General features: G+C 39.0%; 1 protein-coding gene across 1 annotated transcript; it reads left to right on the plus strand.

Annotated features, from left to right (window-relative positions):
- Positions 1 to 8588: 8588 nt before the first annotated feature.
- Positions 8589 to 20435, plus strand: LOC139723897 (sulfotransferase 1A1-like). The gene is made up of 7 exons (XM_071635101.1): positions 8589 to 8610; positions 9141 to 9323; positions 15515 to 15645; positions 16584 to 16833; positions 17313 to 17407; positions 19770 to 19956; positions 20326 to 20435. The coding sequence occupies exons 1-7, from the start codon at positions 8589 to 8591 to the stop codon at positions 20433 to 20435; spliced, it is 978 nt and encodes a 325-aa protein (XP_071491202.1).
- Positions 20436 to 22279: the final 1844 nt, after the last annotated feature.

The raw sequence follows: 22279 nt of genomic DNA on the forward strand, positions 1-22279 counted from the left end.
AAGACATCACGACGCTGTACTTGGCATGCACCAAATGGGACAGACCATCAGACTGATTACATCTTGATGCAGAACCGCTTCCGATCCAGGATTTGCAGTGCCAAGACACGGATCGTACCAGATTTGGAGGTGTGGAAGTGACCATGACCTGGTGATGCTGGAATTCAAAGTCAGGCTGAAAAAAAAAAAAAAAAACAGAAGCCCAAGAACACCAGAATTAAGTTCAGCTTGGACAGACTAAAAGACCCCTCCATCCTTGAGTCCTTCCAAGTGGCAATAGTGGGGAAAATAAACAGCACTGCTTCTACTAGACGAAAATGTGGAAGTAATGACAAAAAAATTCAACGAAATGATGACAAAGACCGCAAATAACCTTCTGGAAAACGGAAAACTCAACCCTGGATTACAGATAAAACCCTGGAAATATATTGTGATACAAGAAGAAAACTAAAGAAAATCTGAACTGTTTATACTGAAATAAAACTGAAACTATTACTCATGCAGCATATTTTACGTTTGATTCTCTGAATAGTGATGAATTTTATGATACAGTCAGACACTCTTCAGAGTCCGATAAGGCAAACAAATGTTTACTCTCTACAAAGAATATTAATTGAATAGATATTATGATTCGGCACGAGAATTTTATCATAATCCTGATTCAAATGATCTTGTGCGTATGGAAAGGAATACATTGAAAGATGTTACTTACAGCCCCCTAAATCAAATTCAAACGATTTCTTTTATATGCATACAAAATTTAATGTAAAATCCTATCCTCATGAATAGAGATGTATATTTGACGCATGCATGCAATTTGGATTTTTTTTTTAATTATCCATGAAGAGCTGAATATCATGACTGATGTAGTTGAATTCCTTTTTGATGACTTGATGAATTCATATGAAAACTATACTTATATATATATATACATATATATATATATATATATATATATATATATATATATCGATAGGCGTAATTTTCAGACCCCCTCAATAAGATCAAAATTATTTCTTGATATGCATTCTAAAGCTCAGATCCTCACAAATATGAATTTTGATGGGTGATTTGATATTGATCTCATGAAATTTAATTCCCCCAAAATCGCCCAGGAATTTGTAAAAACATTACTCTCTGCTCTTTACCGCTAATTTCAAGACATACTCGTGAAATCAGCTACAACTTAACTTTTTTTTTGCCACATTATTGTTCCACTCCGTAGGTCTAGAATAGTCTCATTAGACATTTCTGACTACTATCCTACGTTTGCACAATTAACAATTAATTTGATGACTCGACAAAATGATTATCTGAAACGACGTGGAATTACGATTGAGAACCTCATCAATCATCGAAACAGTTTTACAAGAAATAGATTGGGCTTATGTTTGTTAAACTGATTATGTCAATTGGACTTATTATTACTTTGTCGACATATTCACCTCTGAGATTAATAATCATAACTATTCAACTGTGTAACATTCATTACATTTAAATGCAAATTGAGAAAACATTGGATTTCAACATACACCATTGGATAATCAAATTGATTATGAAACAACATTCGTGCTTTCTCCTGTCCTGACGATATAGTGACGTTTTCTATTATACAGACCTCTCTACACATTTTCCTCTGTTCTGTCCTCTCTCTTGTTGTTCCCCGTTGTCTTGTAATGTTATTGTGCTCGCTTCCTTAAATGATGTCATGTCTGTTATGTATGCATGTGTTTTTTTGTACGTGTGTGTGTGTTTTTCTGTAGGTTGTAGTACTGTTAGCATCGCCTATTGTATATATCAATTGTGTGTGTGCGCGTGTGTGTGTGTGTGTGTGTGCGCGCGTGTGCTTTAACACTCTTCTAGGAGTCTGAAAATGAATTTTAAACTTTAACTCTAGTGTTGCAAACTCAAACTTTAACTCTAGTGTTGCATGGCAACAAACTTTGTGTCAATATCCCAAGTTCTAGTGGAAATCAGTGTTCATTTGAAAACTGAAAAGAGAAATTAATGGAATAAGGGGTATAGAAAGAATAATTGTTAGATTGTACTTTGTGGTATCAAGACAATCCATTATTATCATCAATTGAAATTTGATGTTAATTTTCTCCAATCCAAATAGAGCACGGCGAATAACCTTAATCCATATTCGTATCAAACCATAAGATACACTGTATTATTCAGTGGAACTCTATATTGATTTGTAATAGACCTGCACAACACTATCTTCAATCAGTCTATAATATTCAGCTGAACATATGAGTCTTGAAGAAAATATATTGATCATTAAATTGATATCATTTAAGCATCTAAAGACAAGGGAGTAGCTATTGCAAGAGAATGGTGAGATGTAGGGACAGTAGGACTTTAAATTCACTTCCTTTGAATGGCATATAAAAAGCATCCATGTTGGATTCATTCAAAGGACATTTTCATTCATGTAGGCTCTGAAATATGACAAATCCTCCCTCAATAAAGAACGAAATATATTATAGAATCGGGCTCATAATATATTTAACTTCAATAATAGGCCCTATGTGAGTTTTAGGAGTAAGTTTTGAGCTGTTTTTTTTTTACTTTGTAGTTTTACTTTTTTGTTTGTAAAAAAAAAAAGTTTGTGTCATTTATACAAACGTCTTTACAACTCAAACTGAGGTCTCCCACGGTGCCGTGAGGGATGTTCGATAAGTGATGCTATCAAGCCGTACATTTCGTGTATATTTCCATGATTGATTTTGTTTTTGATGGAAATAAATACTAACCAAGCAACCGTTTTGTCGTATGGTATAATCAATGTAAAACTTGAAAACAGAAAATTGAATTTGAACCTTGACTCTTTTGTTTGTCGGCCTTACAGCTAAAAGTGATAGTAATCTACCACGCACGTATTAGAAAAGGTTTGTGTGAGCAAAGTATGAAAATTTACACAGAGAAACTAATTGGTGATTATCTAAAAAACAATGAAAAGTAAATTGTGAAATACTTTCTATGAAAGAGTGCCTTATTTCCAACAAATTCTCACAGACAATCGTAAATTGAGAATGAATATCTGAAAACAAAATAGCTCTTATATTTATACGTGAATTGTGATGTGATGAAGTATCAAAATATGCACAGAGTCACTGAAATAATCAAATTTTGATTTTTGTTGGGTATGTGTTCACGATTGAATGAACAGGAAACAGAGTGAAAAATCGATTTGCGCCAGTGCCCAATGTTTGGTTTGTGATGTTTGAACGAAACTCTATAGAATAGTTATTATGATGATTATAATGTCCATTTTTAGTATCTTTGTTGTTGTTGTTTTGTTGAAAAGAACCAAAGCTATGCATATAAAAACACAACATCAGTACATTTATACTATGCAAACACAGCAATACAATGTACAGCAAGATAATGATAAATAGATAGATAAATAAATATTGTGCTCATTTTATGCGGTCTGTATCTGAGAGCCTTGACAAATCTGGGCATCATGCACATTTAGTTACACAAGTACAATATTCATTATGGTATTTGATTGAGTTAACCATTGTATAGTATTGTTTGTTTGTTCATTTTCATCTGAGAAGAAGATGGCTGGATAGCCCATATTCAGCTACGTTATGCTGGTCTTCCATGGGGTCCAGTTGGATGTGAGGTGGGACCACTTCACCGGGTTAAACACCCTGCTCTTTGCGATGAATGAATGAAGCGGGATCTTTTACGTGCATGAGTTGTTACTCTCTCATACACGGGACCTCCATTTTATGTCCTATCCGAGTTGAAGAAGATGATTGAATCTGATGTATGCAGATTTGATATGCTCATTGATTTTACGTTTTTATCCGGTTTGGTGTAAATTACAAAAATGATAGAAGATACCTCAACTCCTTTGTCAACTTCTTGTGGTGCAAGGCACTACTAACTCCCCCCCCCCCCCTTTTTTTTTTTTATTCTCGCAAACTTCAAGTGAAGTTAGCTTCCGGCTTCAATTGTTGCACTTTTTTTCTATATTTTTTCGAAAATATTCAATTCTGTCAAACATTGACACTTACAGTGTTCTTCCTCCAACAAAGGTCATAAGTAGGACCCTATACAGTACATGTGTATGCAGTAGACAACTCAATGATATGTGTGTCATTGTTTGTGTGTGAGTGAGTGTGTGTACAAGCGTGTGTGTTTTTTGGGTGTATATATGCATGTGTGTATTTGTATTTGTATTTGTATATGTGTGGGTATGCATTTGTGTGTTTGTATTTGTGTGTCTGTGGGTCCACGTGTGTGTGTGTGTGTGTGTGTGTGTGTGTGTGTGTGTGGATGTTTGTTTGCATGTAGGCCTACTTGGGCCAACAGATTTGAACATTGTATGTATTGCGAGGCTGTCCTCATTGATTATCGATTGTATTAAATTTGTATTTGTGTGTATGTACTGTTTCCAAAGCCATTATTTCATATTTTCATATGTATTTGACTTTTGTTCATATTCTCATTAATACACTGATCCTCTCAGTACTTTTTACTGCTCATCATTCTTTTTATATACCAATAGATAAATAAATAAATAAATAAATAAAGAAAGAAATATCTTCATGTCTTACCGAAATTACAGCAGAGCTATCATATATGTGTATTTACAAAACATACAAGTTTCCACAATAATAAGACAGTCCAATATATGGTAACCTTGGTGTCAAAAATACACTGATTGAGCAGGGATCGTCAGAGAAAACCATATCGTCCATAATTATTTATCGCAGTCTGTAACTATCCGTAACTATCCAAAAATATCCGCAACTCTCCGTAAATATTTGCAACTCTCGGAGTCTCCGCAAGTGTTCAGAAGTATTCGAAAGTTTACGCAAGTCGAAAGAACAAACTGCGTGTCAATTCGTAAGATTATCCGCAAGTGGACGCAAGTATCCGCATCTGGTCGTATCTGTCCGTATCGCCCGAATTTATTTCCGTATGATTTGTAAAATTTTCTGGTGACGGCAAGGGATCGGCGGGATTCCGCAGAAAAAAAAAAAAAAATATATATATATATATGCATACACACTTGGTGATTCTATCCTTCTATGAAGCACTAAGAATATTGCCTGATGATTGCGCCTCATGGAGGTTGCATGAAACTCCGAGTTGCAGTAGATACGGATGAACCTGTAGTCAACCGCGTGAACTTGTTCCAATACTGATATTATATATATATATATATATATATATTTTTTTTTTGACGTAACGTGACGGCACGAATAATACACTGTACCGTAGAGGGCATTATCTCTTTTTCGATGGGCTTGGTCATATTGGCACTCTGTGTTTAGCGTTGATTTTTAGTTTTTGCCGAAACCTAACACCGTTCCTGTAGTACGAGAGTGGGTGTTTCTCTTCCACTTTTGCCTCCTGGACCTAGGTGAGCACTTGTGGATTATGCCCGTTTGTTATCGATGTTCATGAGCACTTTTAAATAGTATCTAAGACTTGCACCATCACTTGTCCATACAAGATAAGCTGCAGCACCACATGCAACATCATTTTGTTACCTTCGTGCTGTTATGATATGTATACACGTTACATGTCTTTGCTGAATGTTTCCTTGACGTTCATTGAATGTAAGACGTTAGCGGTGGTCTTGTAACCAATTTAAGGGGGGGGGCAAGGAAAGACATATAAATTGGAAAAACGTGAAAACTGTGTTTGCTTGCGTGATTTTTAGTTTCAAAATGCCTATTCCACCCAAAGTATACACCATATCGCTGGAGTTCATTCCGAACTAACACACGAGATCCCACGCGGTTGATAATTTACTTCAAAGGTTCAATAGTCGTTTAATAGTTTGAAATGAGATGATGTTCATTATTGCGAAAGTTCGTTTTTCCAAAACACACAAATTCTTTGCAGCTAGAGGTTCGGAAATCCAAAAATGAAAAAGAGTTCGTGTGTTATTCGGAAAATGAAATAAGCTTCGTTATTCTAAAGGCCCGATTAAATACGGTTCGCTAATTCAAAAATGCAAAGACGACGTGTACTAAGAAATCTTCAAACTTACAAACCTTAAATACTTCCTTCTCGGATTAACAAACCTTAAAATAACGTAACATGGGATAACAAACTGTAATCTCTCCCGGGGTAGAACTCCCCCCACTCCCACCAAGAAAAAACGCCTTCCCTTCCCCTGCGCTTTCCCCCAAATCATGTTTAATATGATGATATATTTACAACCAGATGAAAAACATATTTCTGCGTACTGCAATGAACTTGACTAACGTCCATTGCACTCCATCACATCTATTAATTACCGGGAAGTGATAACCTGAAAAAGATAGATGACATCTTCAGCAACACGAATCTAAGAAGGATTATGCACAGTTTCAGAGATATAATAGGTTTGAACGAAACAGAATCTTTTCTTCATGGCTGATTCATACGTGAAACCAACTCTTACTAAAAAGTAATTGATTTTAAATTTTGATAATGTTGAAAATATACAAAATTTATGATGTCAGGCCTGGCACCTCTATAGTCAGTAATTATCCGAATTAGTCGGTTATTTGAAACATGCTGAGTGGCAATCCTAGTAAAAATGCATGGCATCGAAAAATAATCCCAATCTTTCCCTTTCTCTCCTATCTGTTACTCTAGTTAAGCGTGATACCTACTTGCGAATGACCCGGTGAAATACCGTTTCATTCTTATGACATGACACTTCATTTGACGACATATAGGCCTAATAGTTACCAATCTTTGTCAAGAGATTGGAAATTAGTTTTTTACTGCATAGCTCCAATAATGGGGGGGGGGGGGTTGGGGTGGCAGGTTATGTTTTACAAAAGACGTAGTTTGCTCGTTTTTTATGTCATTTTGTTTTTGCTTTGTTTCTATATTTAGGAGCAGTCAAACAGCATTGGCAATAATCCATATCATTGTCATAAGCCAGTTCGCAGTTTCACTTTGCGCACAGGAACAGAAAAAAGGTCATTCGTACAGGCATGTTGGTTTTCAAATTCACTGGGATATTCATGTAATCCTTATAAATGCTGCTAGCCAGCAAATCCACCTGACAACGAAAAAGGTATTCGGCAATATCAATAGAAAGAGATTCTTAATATATTCAATGCAAAATGAAAAAATGGATGTTTTCTCAAGTGTTGATTGACGGACCATTCTGGTCATCTTGTCTATTCAAGTTCATTCTTCTCCAAACTGGCTTACTGTCTAAGCAGTCCTTGTTTCCTAAAACTACCACTTGTAACGGCCGTTTAAGATTGCAGTTAGTATACACCTCACGAGGCATGAGGATAATATGATACCAGCAAATAAATGAATAGACAGATAGATAGATAGATAAATAGATAAATATTGAAGAGCTTCTGCATCTAATTTTCAAAATGTGGAAGGTAAAATCGATATAAAAAAAGAAAGGTAATAATTAAACCATGTAGTCACCCAAGTGTTTCAAGATGTAAGCATTATTCAGGAAGCTTTACTTCTGCGGTGGAACATTTCAGACACATTCACTGATGGTGTTACAAAAGTTATTTATACTTCTTTGTAAATTACCTTTGGCATTATATTCAAAGGCACTGAAAAAGTGTTGGGAAAGATTTTCTCAATCACGAAAAATAAAGCTATTTTGAAGTATCAAAGTCATATTCATGTGTCGATAGGCGTCACTGCTCTGTACTTATTCCATAAATCTGTTGGAATGTCCCTATTCGTGCCGAAACGAAAGTTGTTGAGGATTTTTTTCTGTGAAAAGAAAACAGCCAACACGTATTTATATAGTTTATATAGCAGGGGCGGATCCAGGAATTCTGTAAAGGGGGTGGGGGCGTAACTATTATTTTTGGCGCCACTTCCGGGTTTCATTTCATTTTTTTTTCTTTTTGTTTCTTTTGTTTTAAACGATAAATAAAGGGGGGGGGCGTGCGCCTCTTGCGCCCCCCTCTGGATCCGCCACTGTATAGTTCAAACGCAAGACTTCATTTTCCACGTACTTTCACGATTGACAAAGTATAGGTTCTTTCCGTGGGTGGAGCTGTGGCATAGTGGATAAGACTCCCGACTCCCAATCGGGGGACCCGAGTTCGATTCCCGCCCAGTGCTAAGTGCGTCCTTGGACAAGATGTTTTTACACACTATGTCCCTCTCGACCCAGGTGTATAAATGAATACCTGGCAACGCTGGGGTAACAATAATGGCAGGGCCCTCTGGTAGAGCAGTGGCAACACTGAAGAGGCTGCCCTGGATAAATAAGACCTTATTATCATTTTAACTTGAGCGAAACTCACACATGAATCGCTAATCAGAAACTGACATTCATGTGAAAACCTGAAGATTATTACGTGTGTTTATTTTTTCGTGCATTTCTCCCTTCAACAATCATATCATGGTGCGACATACACTTAATTGTTGACTGTACAGACCGAAGTCTGAATCCTTAATGGAAAGCAAAAACAAGCATTTCTCGTTTATGCTGACACAGAGATTACAGAATTGACGGATCAGGTTTGTATCATTAAATCTAACAAAGTAAATAAAAAGTTCTCGGGGCTTATAAGACACGAAGAAAAGTCGTGCAATGAGTATACACTTAACTGAGCTGCAACAAAATGGAGTCTTCGTGCGATGCGGGTGAGTATACAGGAACAGTATCTGTTTTATTAAGAAATATTGGCAATTTCTACTCTAATCAAAATGTGTAAGTGAAGAGCAGACAAGTGATTTTTTTTTAAATTTTTCATTATGAACTTTTGTATGCGGGTTGATACTCAACTTCTAATTTTACCATTTTGATGTTGCATGACGACTAAATAAAGAAAATCTCAAGCATTTCGCTGAGGGATGTTAAGAGCCCTCATGGACCACCCTGTGCATGTACTCAAGTTGAAATTGTGCATCTATACAATTTTAAGTTTAATCCAAAACAGTTTTGGCATAGTTAAGTCATACTCTTGAACAGTCTTGCACATCTGAAATATCGGTGAATAACAATGAAAATGGATGGATTTCGACATCCTTGCTATTTCGAGCTTTCCCTGTATGTGTTTGTGTAAATGCATAGTGTATGGCTGGTATGAATGTCAAAATGTTTTGACTTCATTGCAGTACCCATACTAGGTTAGTAAAGTACTATTTTCCTTCTTTTCTTTTCCCTTGTTCAGAGAAATATATTGGGAATGAAACAACAGGGTTTTCGTTCAAGGTTCCCGAATGCGTAGCGGCTACATGCTACGAGTATCGGGGCACGGTGATGCCAAATTTTATGCCAATTGACTGTAGACAGGCTTTGGAAAAGTTCAAAGTTCGTCACGATGACATTTTTGTCATCACTTACCCGAAATCAGGTAAGTCTGAAGACAAGCTGTTATAACTTCCGGATTTGTTTTTCTGCTAGTGCTTGAAAACTGTCTCTCTTTCTTTCTCTCTCTTTCACACACACACACACACACACACACACACACACACACACACAAATTCCCAAACGGAATAAAGACGAGCGAACTGATGATCTTCCTCAAGACGTTCAGAGTAGGGATTACTTTCGTTATACTAATTGTAAAAGCCCTGAAGAAGACTTGTAAAAAAGATTGCAAGCTTGACACTACAGGCGTTGAAAGTGCTCTATAAACGGTACATCCACAGGCCCTTTCTTCCATCGGGATTATGATTATGATGCAGCATCCATCCCGTAAGTGGTCAAGACAACTTCGCGAGATTATATACAATTATATATGTATATATATATATATATATATATATATATTGTAACGAAATTCGATTTAACCGTTCGATTATAATTTGTCATAATCGATTGTGCCTGTAGTATAGAAATGGGCACACTATCGAAACGTTGGACAAACGTTTCAAGGTGGTAATGCATCATTATGAGTTTAAACATGTATTATCTAATATGTGGTTACTTGTTTGTCATAGGCAAGTTTGGATTATTTTAATACCAACTCCGGTTTAGACCGATGATACATGCCGAATTAAAGTAACCATGTACAAGAGATACTGCTAAAATGTTTAATCGTTGTACGAATTTTATAACCACGCCAACATTATAAATAATTTGAACGATTACTGCGAGTATTTTCCGCGTCGCTTACGGCCGTGCGGGATTGCCTCCTCATTCCGCGATAGGAGGAGAGGCATATAAACTGGCCGTTGTGTGACATAGTCCGCAACAAGCAGCCCGTGTATGATACATTTCCAATGTGATGTTAATGTTCACTTCTATGTATAATAAACTGTACATGTGTTCCTGAATTGCTGTCTTCACTGTGTCTTCTTGAGTGTTCTACCACAATACGACAGCTTGGAGAGTGGTGGTACATGTTCCTGAGAAGACCAACTAGCAAGTCATTGGATTTCGGGTATACAGGTAATGTGACTTGTCGCATAGTCCGTACCCAATCCAAGTTCCAGTCGTCGCCATTGGATTTCGGGTGTAGTGGTAATGTGACTTGTCGCATAGTCCCTGCCCAATCCAAGTTCCAGTCGTCGCCGTTGGATTTCGGGAATAGTGGTAATGTGACTTGTCGCATATGCCCTGTGCCCAATCCAAGTTCCAGTCGTCGCCTGAAGGTGTTGGTAACGGTGCGATATAGCACTTTACCCCGTGCCATCAACGATACCTGTGCCACCATATGGTTGTGAAAGGCGTTCCACGTTAGCGTGACTGAGTTGGTAATAAAACTTGATAGCAGAACTTGGTAGCAAGAGTTGGTAGCAGCACTTGGTAGCAAGAGTTGGTAGCAGAACTTGGTAGCAAAAGTTGGTAACAAACTAGACGTACCAATTTAACACCATCTACAACTGACGTTTGGGAGTGGCATACTTTAAGTGATGCTGAACTTGGTATGTGTGCCGCTTGTGTTGGTGAGCTGCTTCTGACACAACATATTACATGGTAGACACAGACTGGTAGTTTTAATGATTTAAAGGGATTGTTGTAAACTGCAACAAAACGAACCCCGCCTACTCGGCCATCCTGACACGGCTCGCGGAGACATTTGTACAAACAGTCAAATACACTCACGACGAGAAGGCGAGTTCGTCACACATGGTGTCAGGAGTGGGATCCCTATTTGTAACTTTTGTATGAATTAATGTAGTTAACTGTGTTTTCACTATGGCACGCGAAACGCCATTGATGAAGTTGTCACTTTTGCTGGAGAGCAAGATTAGCGAAATCGACGACTTAATTGCTCAGGTGTCAGAGTCGGTGCGCAAACAAACTGGAGTAGCACCAACTTCGGTTTCTAACTCACGCTGCTCACCGATGACACTTGGAGGGCGCCCTAACCAGTCGTCACTGTCACGCTCACCAGTGGTGTCACCTCAGCTGTTTGGAGATGCGAATGGAGAGGTGGAGTTGTCAGCTCCGCCATCGGCAAAGCTACTACCTCAGCAGCATCAAACTCCAATGCAGCAGTCGCATTCATCTCGTACAAGTGACCAGCCTATTACATTTGGTGGACAACCAGATGTAATGCCACACCAGTTTGGCCCGAACCAGCGACGTCGAACAGAGCTCTGGGACCAGAGACGTCATTACGATGTTCAGACCAACAGAAGCAACCAGCCGGCTGTCATACCAGACAGATATGATGGCAAAGGACCTGTGCTGGATTATCTTTGCCATTTCGAAGCTTGCGCTGGAGTTAACCGCTGGACGGAAGTGGAAGCTTTTCAATACCTGGCTGCCAGCTTGAAAGGAGCTGCTGTCAAAGTACTAGCACAGCAGACGGGACGTCAGTTGACGTACCAAGAACTTGTGAACCGCCTGAAGCACCGCTTTGGACCTGTTTCGCATTCAGAAGTATTCCTGGCAGAACTGTGTACCAGACGACGCAGACCGAAGGAAAGTTTGCAGGAACTAGGACAGAACATTCGCGAGCTGACATCCATGGCATATCCTGAGTTCGAGGAAGCGGGCCAAGATAAATTGGCTCGAGGTCACTTTCTCGATGCAATAGTTGACCGGGATATCAGAATCGGCCTCTTCCGGGCTCAGCCTCGTACGCTCGACGAGGCAATCCAAGCTGCTCTCAACACAGAAGCCTTCCTACGGATGGAGAGCGACCGTCAGCAGTATAACCGTGTGTTGTTCTCACAGGAGGAAAAACAAGACTTGGCTGTGACGGATGAAGACACTGCTGACAAATCCATGGGGGTGTGTGAAAATAACACCACTCTCATGATCGAAGCAGTGAGCGATCTAATAAAGAAGAGGGAGAAGGAGCAACCAGCGCCAGTGCCGAGAAACGACTTGGCATCAAAGACTGAGACACTCCCTAAAAGCGAACAGAAGGAGGACAATCAGCCTTCTGACAACAAGGAGGACACATCCAAGGAGGGTACGAATCCTCCAGACGACGGGTGCACAGCAGCCAGAGAGGCACCCGAACCAGAGACATCTCAACCGCCACTACCTAGTTCCGGAACTCCACTTCTGTCATCCACGTTCCAGAAAGGACTGTACGTGAATTTGAACGTGAATGGGCAGGAGGTGATGTTTCTGGTAGACGGTGGTGCATCGCAGTCATATGTCTCCGAAGGAATGTACCTGCGAATGAGACCTGAGCGAAAGCCACCACTTGAACCAGTGACAAACATCGTTCGTCAAGCAGATGGATCTCGGCTGAAAACAAAGGGACATGCAACCATGGAACTTCAGCTTGGCTCCTGCTTGTGCCATGTTGACTTGGTAGTAGCTGACATAAGAGCTGAGGGCATCCTTGGTCTGGATCTCCTGATTGGTCTGGAAACCACGCTAGATTTCGAGAACATGCAGCTGCATACTCCATGGGTATCTCTCCCATGTATAAACAATGAGAAACAGATATGTGCAGCAACGACAGCACCGACGTTGGTAAAAGGGACAGCGCCAGCCAACCTTACCAGCCTTGCTGAGGACGACACAGAGACCACGCCTCTCGACGAAGGTATAACTCAGAATTGTGTGCCGCCACATCTGGTTGACTTCTGTCAATGCAGTTTGACAGAAACTCCCCCAGAAAGCAATTCATCGGCATACCAGCTTCTGAGAGACGACTCAGAGGTGTTCTCTACAGGCCGAGCAGGGACACGTGTCCGCGTCAGCGCGACAGCACCAGTGGTTGCGGGAAAGCTACCTAGTGGACATCGCCGGTGTGACGACTCTTCCTCACCTGCACGCTATTCTCGGTCACCGGGAAGGCCACCTGATTATCTACCCCGATCGAGGAGCCGCTCACCTTTGAGGCACGCCCGTTCTTCTCGTCGTACATCGAATTCATTCTGGCACACCATGCCAGGGTGAAATGTGACATTTCTCGTGTCGACCTGTCTGCGGCAAGGGAGCAGCCAGGTCAGGAAATCAAACGAAGAGACTGTTGAACTTGAGTTTGTGACGAACAATTAGTCTATATGACAGTTGGACAGCTTTGAACTATAAAAGACTGTAGTTGTCCATAACGTTGTTAGGGACTGTACGTAGAGTTTTGTAAAGGAGCAAAACGTTCAATAACTTTTATAGTAGTACATTTTTGTTGTCATTTTTGCTTCTTCATGTGTTCGGCTCCAGGGACGAAGCCTGCATGGGGAGGGAAGCCATGTAACGAAATTCGATTTAACCGTTCGATTATAATTTGTCATAATCGATTGTGCCTGTAGTATAGAAATGGGCACACTATCGAAACGTTGGACAAACGTTTCAAGGTGGTAATGCATCATTATGAGTTTAAACATGTATTATCTAATATGTGGTTACTTGTTTGTCATAGGCAAGTTTGGATTATTTTAATACCAACTCCGGTTTAGACCGATGATACATGCCGAATTAAAGTAACCATGTACAAGAGATACTGCTAAAATGTTTAATCGTTGTACGAATTTTATAACCACGCCAACATTATAAATAATTTGAACGATTACTGCGAGTATTTTCCGCGTCGCTTACGGCCGTGCGGGATTGCCTCCTCATTCCGCGATAGGAGGAGAGGCATATAAACTGGCCGTTGTGTGACATAGTCCGCAACAAGCAGCCCGTGTATGATACATTTCCAATGTGATGTTAATGTTCACTTCTATGTATAATAAACTGTACATGTGTTCCTGAATTGCTGTCTTCACTGTGTCTTCTTGAGTGTTCTACCACAATACGACAGCTTGGAGAGTGGTGGTACATGTTCCTGAGAAGACCAACTAGCAAGTCATTGGATTTCGGGTATACTGGTAATGTGACTTGTCGCATAGTCCGTACCCAATCCAAGTTCCAGTCGTCGCCATTGGATTTCGGGTGTAGTGGTAATGTGACTTGTCGCATAGTCCCTGCCCAATCCAAGTTCCAGTCGTCGCCGTTGGATTTCGGGAATAGTGGTAATGTGACTTGTCGCATATGCCCTGTGCCCAATCCAAGTTCCAGTCGTCGCCTGAAGGTGTTGGTAACGGTGCGATATAGCACTTTACCCCGTGCCATCAACGATACCTGTGCCACCATATGGTTGTGAAAGGCGTTCCACGTTAGCGTGACTGAGTTGGTAATAAAACTTGATAGCAGAACTTGGTAGCAAGAGTTGGTAGCAGCACTTGGTAGCAAGAGTTGGTAGCAGAACTTGGTAGCAAAAGTTGGTAACAAACTAGACGTACCAATTTAACACCATCTACAACTGACGTTTGGGAGTGGCATACTTTAAGTGATGCTGAACTTGGTATGTGTGCCGCTTGTGTTGGTGAGCTGCTTCTGACACAACATATTACATGGTAGACACAGACTGGTAGTTTTAATGATTTAAAGGGATTGTTGTAAACTGCAACAAAACGAACCCCGCCTACTCGGCCATCCTGACACGGCTCGCGGAGACATTTGTACAAACAGTCAAATACACTCACGACGAGAAGGCGAGTTCGTCACAATATATATATATGTATATAATTTATGTTCTTGTCGACCCTGAAGAAGACGTGTGTATGCGTCCAAAATTTGGTTTGAATAAATAGCATTGTTGGACTGAAATGCATTACCACCCTACTTCGTCATCTTTTCTGAACTGGTACCAATGCGCAGACTACAAGCTCAAGGCCGAAAAAGAAGTGCGTTGGTGCATAAAAAGAAACATAGCATTCTATTTGGTGGTATCTTAATTGCCCATGTATAAACATAAACGATACTTCTTCGAAGAGTGTTTTGCTGGACGAGGTAACAGGACAATATCAAAGCGATGCCTAATTATGAATGAATGATTGACTCATATATATATATATATATATATATATATATATATGTGTGTGTGTGTGTGTGTGTGTGTGTGTGAGGGTGGGTATAAGAGTGATTAAAGATTTGAAATACACAGAATAGTAACAAAACCCAGAAATCTATCGGTATATGAAGCGCTAAATCCATCATTTTCAATGAATTTAGTGCCTTTCGGTTGCAAGCTCTTCATATAATGATCAGAATCAGAAAAGAAACTTTTTTTAATGTCCGAGTGGATTAATGTTTTAGAGAGAGAGAGAGAATATAATGGAACACGTTATTTTCCTGTTCCAGGCACAACATGGATGCAACAAATCATGCTGCTCGTCAAATTCGACGGGGATATAGATAATCAAGGAGGAAGAAATGTGATGGAACTGGTTCCTTTTCTGGATATGCTCGACATTTTTACCTCTCCTGACAATGTAAGAAATTCATATGGGTTTATATTTTATCACGCGATCAAATGTAGATGTTAAATTAACACTGAGCGTTCAGAGATTCATGCAAAGATATTTACATATAATTCAAATCTTCACTTTTGAAAACAAACATATATGAGCCTTTATGACGTTATCGTGCTGGTTCGGTGTAATAATGCCAGAGGTAAATATTTCAGAGGTAAAAATGTCAGAGGTAAAAATGTCAGAGGTAAAGATGTCAGAAGTAAATATGTCAGAAGTAAAAATGTCAGAGGTAAAAATATTAGAGTAAAAATGACAGTTGTAAAAATGTCAGAAGTAAAAATGTTAGAGGTAAAACTGTCAGAGGTAAAGTTGTCAGTTTTTTGTCATTTCTACCTCTGACATTTTAACCCCCTGACATTTTTACCTCTGACATTTTTACCTCTGACGTATTTACTTCTGACATTTATACCTCTGCCATTTTTACCTCTGTGATTGTGCTATCCATCAAGATTTCTTTTTTCTGCTTTTTACCCTCGTGGTAAAGTGCCCAATGAAATACTACGGAAATAAAAACGGTCAGTCTGATAATTATGTATCAATGAATAGGACGTCATCAATGATGACGGCATTCTGTCAGCTGCTTCGTGACGCTTCCTTGCAGCTTATGATTTGTGTCTGGTCACAAGAAGATTGTTTATAGTTCGAGGCATGTGAGAAGTAAGCCGTGCATATTTTGCTGTTTACATACATCGGCGTTCTAATCTTCTTTGTGGTATCTGTAGATTGGGTATACATAGGGCTCTACATTATTTACGTCGATGTAGAGCAATTTGTCAATCAATTGCAATCCAAAGGGCCTGTCATCAAATTTTATAATTTCTTTGCAGGGCAGTGGAGCATTTCTTTCAAAGTGTATTTTCTTCTTTCTTCTACCATGTTTTTTGTATGTGTAAAAGTTTGAGGAGGCAACACCTATCATTCTCACTGCCTGTGACATGCCGTCCCCGCGAATGCTTAAGTCCCATGCTCCCACTAGGCTTCTGCCAGTGGACCTCAGAGGTGATGAACCCAAGGCAAAGGTCATCTATGTGGCTCGGAATCCCAAAGACGTTGCCGTATCTTACTACCATTTCTGCCGATTTGCCAGGGGTCTTCCTTTCTACGAGACGTGGGACCTCTTCTTCGAAGAATTCTTGGCTGGACGAGGTATAAAGGACAATATCAATGCTAGTCCTAATTATGAATGAATAAATGATTTACTCAATAATTATTGCTTCAATTTGCTACTGTATATATTTAGAGATTTTAGAGAATAATTCGCATATGAACGAGACGATTCATGAAAACATCCCGTACTCTTCATGAATTTTGTGTACCATCACGAAGTTAACCATATTAATTCAGCCTGTTTAATTGTCTAAAATGCTGTATTTGAAAACTTACGCATGCATGTTTTGTTATGTTTATGGTTTACTTGTTGAAACGTGGAATACAAAACAACAAAAACATGGAAACAAACACACAAACAAGCCTAGATGGAGTACAGATCAACAACAAAAAAAGTCCTCAAGGAATAGTTACAATGTTCTCATTTCTCAAGGAACCGAACTCCGACAATACATATTAATTTCGTGGGAAGTGGACAGCCCAGGAAAATAGTTAATGTCGTTGATGATTTTCAACAGCACCTCAAGGAAACTGGTTTGAGAATGTCCTACCTTGGTGGAGAAGAAGAAATCATCCAAATGTGCTCTTCTTGAAGTACGAGGACATGCAAAAGGTGCAAGGTTTGTTTCTTTCCCTCAGATGAATGTTAGTATTAAATTTTCACTATGTATTGACGGCTGCCGGAGAGACTGACTCTGCTAATTTGGCGCCAAAATCAAATACATACAAACAAGCAAACAAACAAACAAAGAAACAAACCGACGCTGGATAAGTGGATAAGACCACGGACCGCCCCGATACAAAATATTTGAAAATGATTGCGTATTGTACATTTCAATCCTCATTGCCCAGTCTTTTGGAGGGACCAATTGACCTATGGTAGCTTGTTCGATAAGCGGCCACGTATAATCACGGAGGTGTTAGAGAAGTAGTGGAATCAAAATTTGTGCAAATTTATGTATAGTTTCTGTAGCATGACAATTGGATGTTATTAGCTTTCCGCTGGCTTCGATGTTTCATACTTCAAGCCGCTCTTCCATAGATCAAAGACCAAAAAACAAACGAACAAACAAACAAACAAACAAACCCCAAAACAAAAGAAAATCGTAATTTTACAAACTTTTAAGCAGTATTTCAGAGAAAACGTTGAATCCCGAGTGGAACTTTTTGGTGATCCAAATCCTTTCAGCTTTTCTTCATAATGTTCTTGACTGAAAAAATAAACTGTTATCGCATAAAAAGTTAGCAATTAACCATCCTGCGCACATTCGTGCATAATCTTATCTGCCAGGTTCAGTACCTGAATGTGTGTTTTTGTTAATTGTTGTTAAGTATCTGCTAATTGTGTGTTATTGTGTGTGTAATGGCTCCTCCAACTATAACAAGTCCAAAGTCGAGCACCCTGAAACCCAACAATTTTACTCCGAGGTGTCAATATCAACGGTTAGGCATTTGATAGCCCTAGATTTCTTTGATATTACGCCTCTATACCGATTTTTTTTTAATTTGATTTGTTTTCAGAATCCGAGATCAAACATTTTGAAGGTTGTATTCTTTTAAAAAGCAAACTGAAAGTTAAAATACAGTATGACCCCCACCCCCCCCCCCCCAAAAAAAAAAAAAAAATACAACGGGGCCCTCCGCAACGACAACTTAAAGAAATAGTGAGTCAAGCCAAATATAATTTAAGGGTATGAAACTATAAATGTAATATTATCTACATCTGACAGAAAATCCTATCCGCTTTGCTTCAGTGGTCAATAAGAAATGAGGAGTTTTGTAGAAGATGTCAGGAATCTCTTTCCTCCAAGTACTGACCATTGTGTTCACACGTTGATATGCAGTTCCAAGAGCATCCAAGTGCCTAGCTTGGAAGAATCAGACCCATATATGACATGCATTGCAACGATCCACATTTTTTTTTCTGTGACCACTTTAATGACCAAATTGAATGGAGTTTTCTACATAATGTGTAGATGTTGTATTTTAAGGTCTTGAAGAAGCATTTAGACTGTTTAATCATTTTGGAAGTTATCAAAAATCCTATTGTGATTCTCTTTTTTTTTTTTGGGGGGGGGGGTCATATTATACATGTTAGGTTGCAAGTAAGAGTTGTATTGGTTTGGCATGGTAGTGACAACTTGTTGACAGGCTACAGGGGTCGTATACATGTAGTTTTGGTTGAGACCTACCTTCAGGTTTCTAAGATTTTTGAGTGAGATAGCGAGAAGCCTCCTTTAAAATATAAAATATTATGCAATTCCAAGAGAAATTCAATTTTCATTTGATACAAATTGGTTGTTTTTATATGTCTCAGCCATTCCGAAACCGAATTTCATCAAATAAACTTGAATTTGTCTTAGAATGGTATGCTCTGTACTATTTAATAAGTGCTTTCTTGGTATCTCGCAAAACGTTTAAAGCCCAATCTTCGCCTCCGCCAGTACTGTATACCATCCTTTTAAATACTCAGTTTGTTTACACCTCAGCTTCCTATCCATTGATAACAACGAAATCTAATCAGGGTCCACGAGTATCTGTTGTCTTTACTGTCACTCTCAAAGAACCTCAGAGGTTCGTACAAATGAAATATTAACGAAAACGTCTCACTCATCCAGGGTAGCATGTGTTCTACCCCTAGCGGGCCCTGCATAACTAGTACCAAAACACTGTACATTACACTGGGGTCGAGAGAGACAAAACGTTTGACACCCTTGATAGCCTATTGTCTGTGCTCGCTGGGCGAGATGCGAATTCCAAAGGTCGAGCCCAGAACCACTGGGCATAGTAATTAGGTATGGTATCAGCGAAAAAAAGCAGATGATTGTTATTATTTTTTTCTTTTACAATTTAATGTAAGGCCTATTACAAGAGCATAACTCTATTACTTCATTACTAATAGTGAGTTCAAATCCTTACGGTTGTATGGATGATCTCATTGTTTACAGCTTGTACCTACCTATTCTATTCTACAGGACCTCAAGGGAGCAGTGAAACAAGTAGCTCGCTTTATGGAAAAATCCCTCGCTGATGACGTCATCGACCGTATTGTTGAAGCTTCTAGATTTGACAGGATGAAGATTGATACTCAGTCGAATCCGGACTCTCTTTTCCCGAAAACTGACACTGCGAAGAAAGAGGGCGCTTCATTCATGAGGAAAGGTAATTGTTTATTGCTATGTATGAGAGCTATGAGTCCTTCATGTAGGTTTACGATGAAAATAATTTGCAGCCGATTCCGGAGTGAATTTCGTCTTTATTTGCTTTCTTAATTTGCAATTTGGAAGCATGAAATCCAGAACAAGTATTGTTTTAAAACAGTTCTTTTCCTGAAATGACCTTCTCTGTGTATCTCTCTGTGAGTTGAAAGCGTTTTGTTTGGTAGTTTGTTTGTTCCTGCTGCTGTAGGACGTACATTATTTCATTTTGTCTAAATAGCTAGTACATCCATACTTGCCGGCATATACACATTCAAGCTAGTATATATTTTCTTAATCACCGTTTTTTATATTTTTTGCTATGCATTTTCAGGGGCTGTCGGAAACTGGAAACACTACTTTACTGTTGACCAAAATCGTCGGTTTGATAAGCTCTACGCTAGGAAATTGGCGGGAACGGGATTGGTGTTTGAGTTTGAATAGTTTTTGCTCATGGAGTTGAGATCAAGCACGTGTGCAGAATGTCCCAGCTGCATGGCTATCCTGACATTTTCACTTATTAAAAAGTGATTATGGTATTCGTTTCATGGATTGCGGATGATGCTAATCCACATAACCTAGATCAGATGTGTTTTAAACAATCTTGCTCACCTGTATATACGCATATAATAGAGTACACGTGCTAATTCTGGCCTTTTCCGTCTATCTCTCTCCCTCTCTCACTCTCTATTATAGGCACCAAATACACTGTTTGTTTGTTTGTTTGTTTGATTTTTCCATAAGCATTTAAATGTCCTTGCAGACATTAAGCTGTGTCTACGGATATGTTACGATGTCTCCAGAAGTATAATCATGGATAGGTAAAGCATAAGGGAGAGGAGTCGAATGCGAATGAAAACAGTAACAACAATCAAAATTTTGTCTTTTGTCCCAGAGGCCTGGCAGTTTCGAAAAAAAAAAAAATCAGTGCACGTGTTATTGCATACTGTTCTTCACTAGTATGAATATCACATATTGATTTCAATATATACCTGGTGTGGCTTCTCCTGTAACTAAACATCCAAGAAGAGAGGGCTGCGTCTACTGAAGTTTGCAACATATACAACAATATTCTGCTGGCTAAGACTCTTGATTATCATAAGACATCACGACGCCATATTTGGCATGCGCCATATGGGACAATCCATCAGACTGATTACATCTTGATACAGAACCGCTTCCGATCCAGGAATCGCAGTGCCAAGACAAGGATGGTACCAGGTTTGGACGTGGGGAAGTGATCATGATCTGGTGATGCTGAAATTCAAAATCAGGCTGAGATAAAAAAGAAAAGAAGCCCAATAACACCATACTGAAGTTCGATTTGGACAGACTAAAAGACCCTTCCATTCGATAATAGTGGGGAAAGTAAACAGCACTGCTACCATAAGTAGGCAAAAAATGTCGAGGTAATGACAATGAAATTCAACGCAATGATGACAGAGACACTAGAGACAGAGACAAATAACATTCTTGAAAAACTCAACCCTGGATTACAGATGAGAACCTGGAAATATACGATACAAGAAGACCGAAGAAAACGGACCTTTTACTGAAGAGAAACTGAAACCATTACTCATGCAGCATATTTTTCGTTTGAAACTCTGAATAGTGATGAATTTTATGATACAGTCAGACACTCTTCAGAGTCCGATAAGACAAACAAAATGTTTATTCTCTACATTTATTTATATTGATGATATTGAGAATTGAGAATATCTATATTGATAGGCGTTATCAATAATCATTTGAAAACTGAAAAGAGAAATACATGGAATAGGGTATATAGAAATAATAATTGTTAGATTATACTATGTGGTCTCATGACAAGTCAGATTATCAACTGCAATTTGACGTTCGTATTCTCCAATCCAAATAGAGCAAGGTGAATTTAAACCTAAATCTATATTGGTATATATCAAACCATAAGATACTCTGCATTATTCAGTGGAACTCTGTTGATTTTTAATAGACTTACACAACACAACACTATCTTCAATCAGTCTATTATATCCAGCTGAACATGTAAGTATTGAAGAAAATATATTCATCACTAAATTAATATCATTTAAACATCAAAAGACCCAGAGTAGCTATTGCTAGAGAATAGTGAGATACAGAGACAGTAGGACTTTAAATCACTTCGTTTGAATGGTAAAAAGCATCCATGTTGGACTCGTTCACAGTACACTTTTATACATATAATATGCTCTGAGATGTGACAAATCACCCTCAAACAAAAGAGAGAAATATGTAGTACAATCATGATCGTTATATAACTTCAATAA

This window comes from Diadema antillarum, unplaced genomic scaffold, assembly GCF_040938485.1.
Source record: "Diadema antillarum isolate AM-2024a unplaced genomic scaffold, OU_Dant_1.0 scf00000202, whole genome shotgun sequence".
NCBI classification, from domain to species: domain Eukaryota; kingdom Metazoa; phylum Echinodermata; class Echinoidea; order Diadematoida; family Diadematidae; genus Diadema; species Diadema antillarum.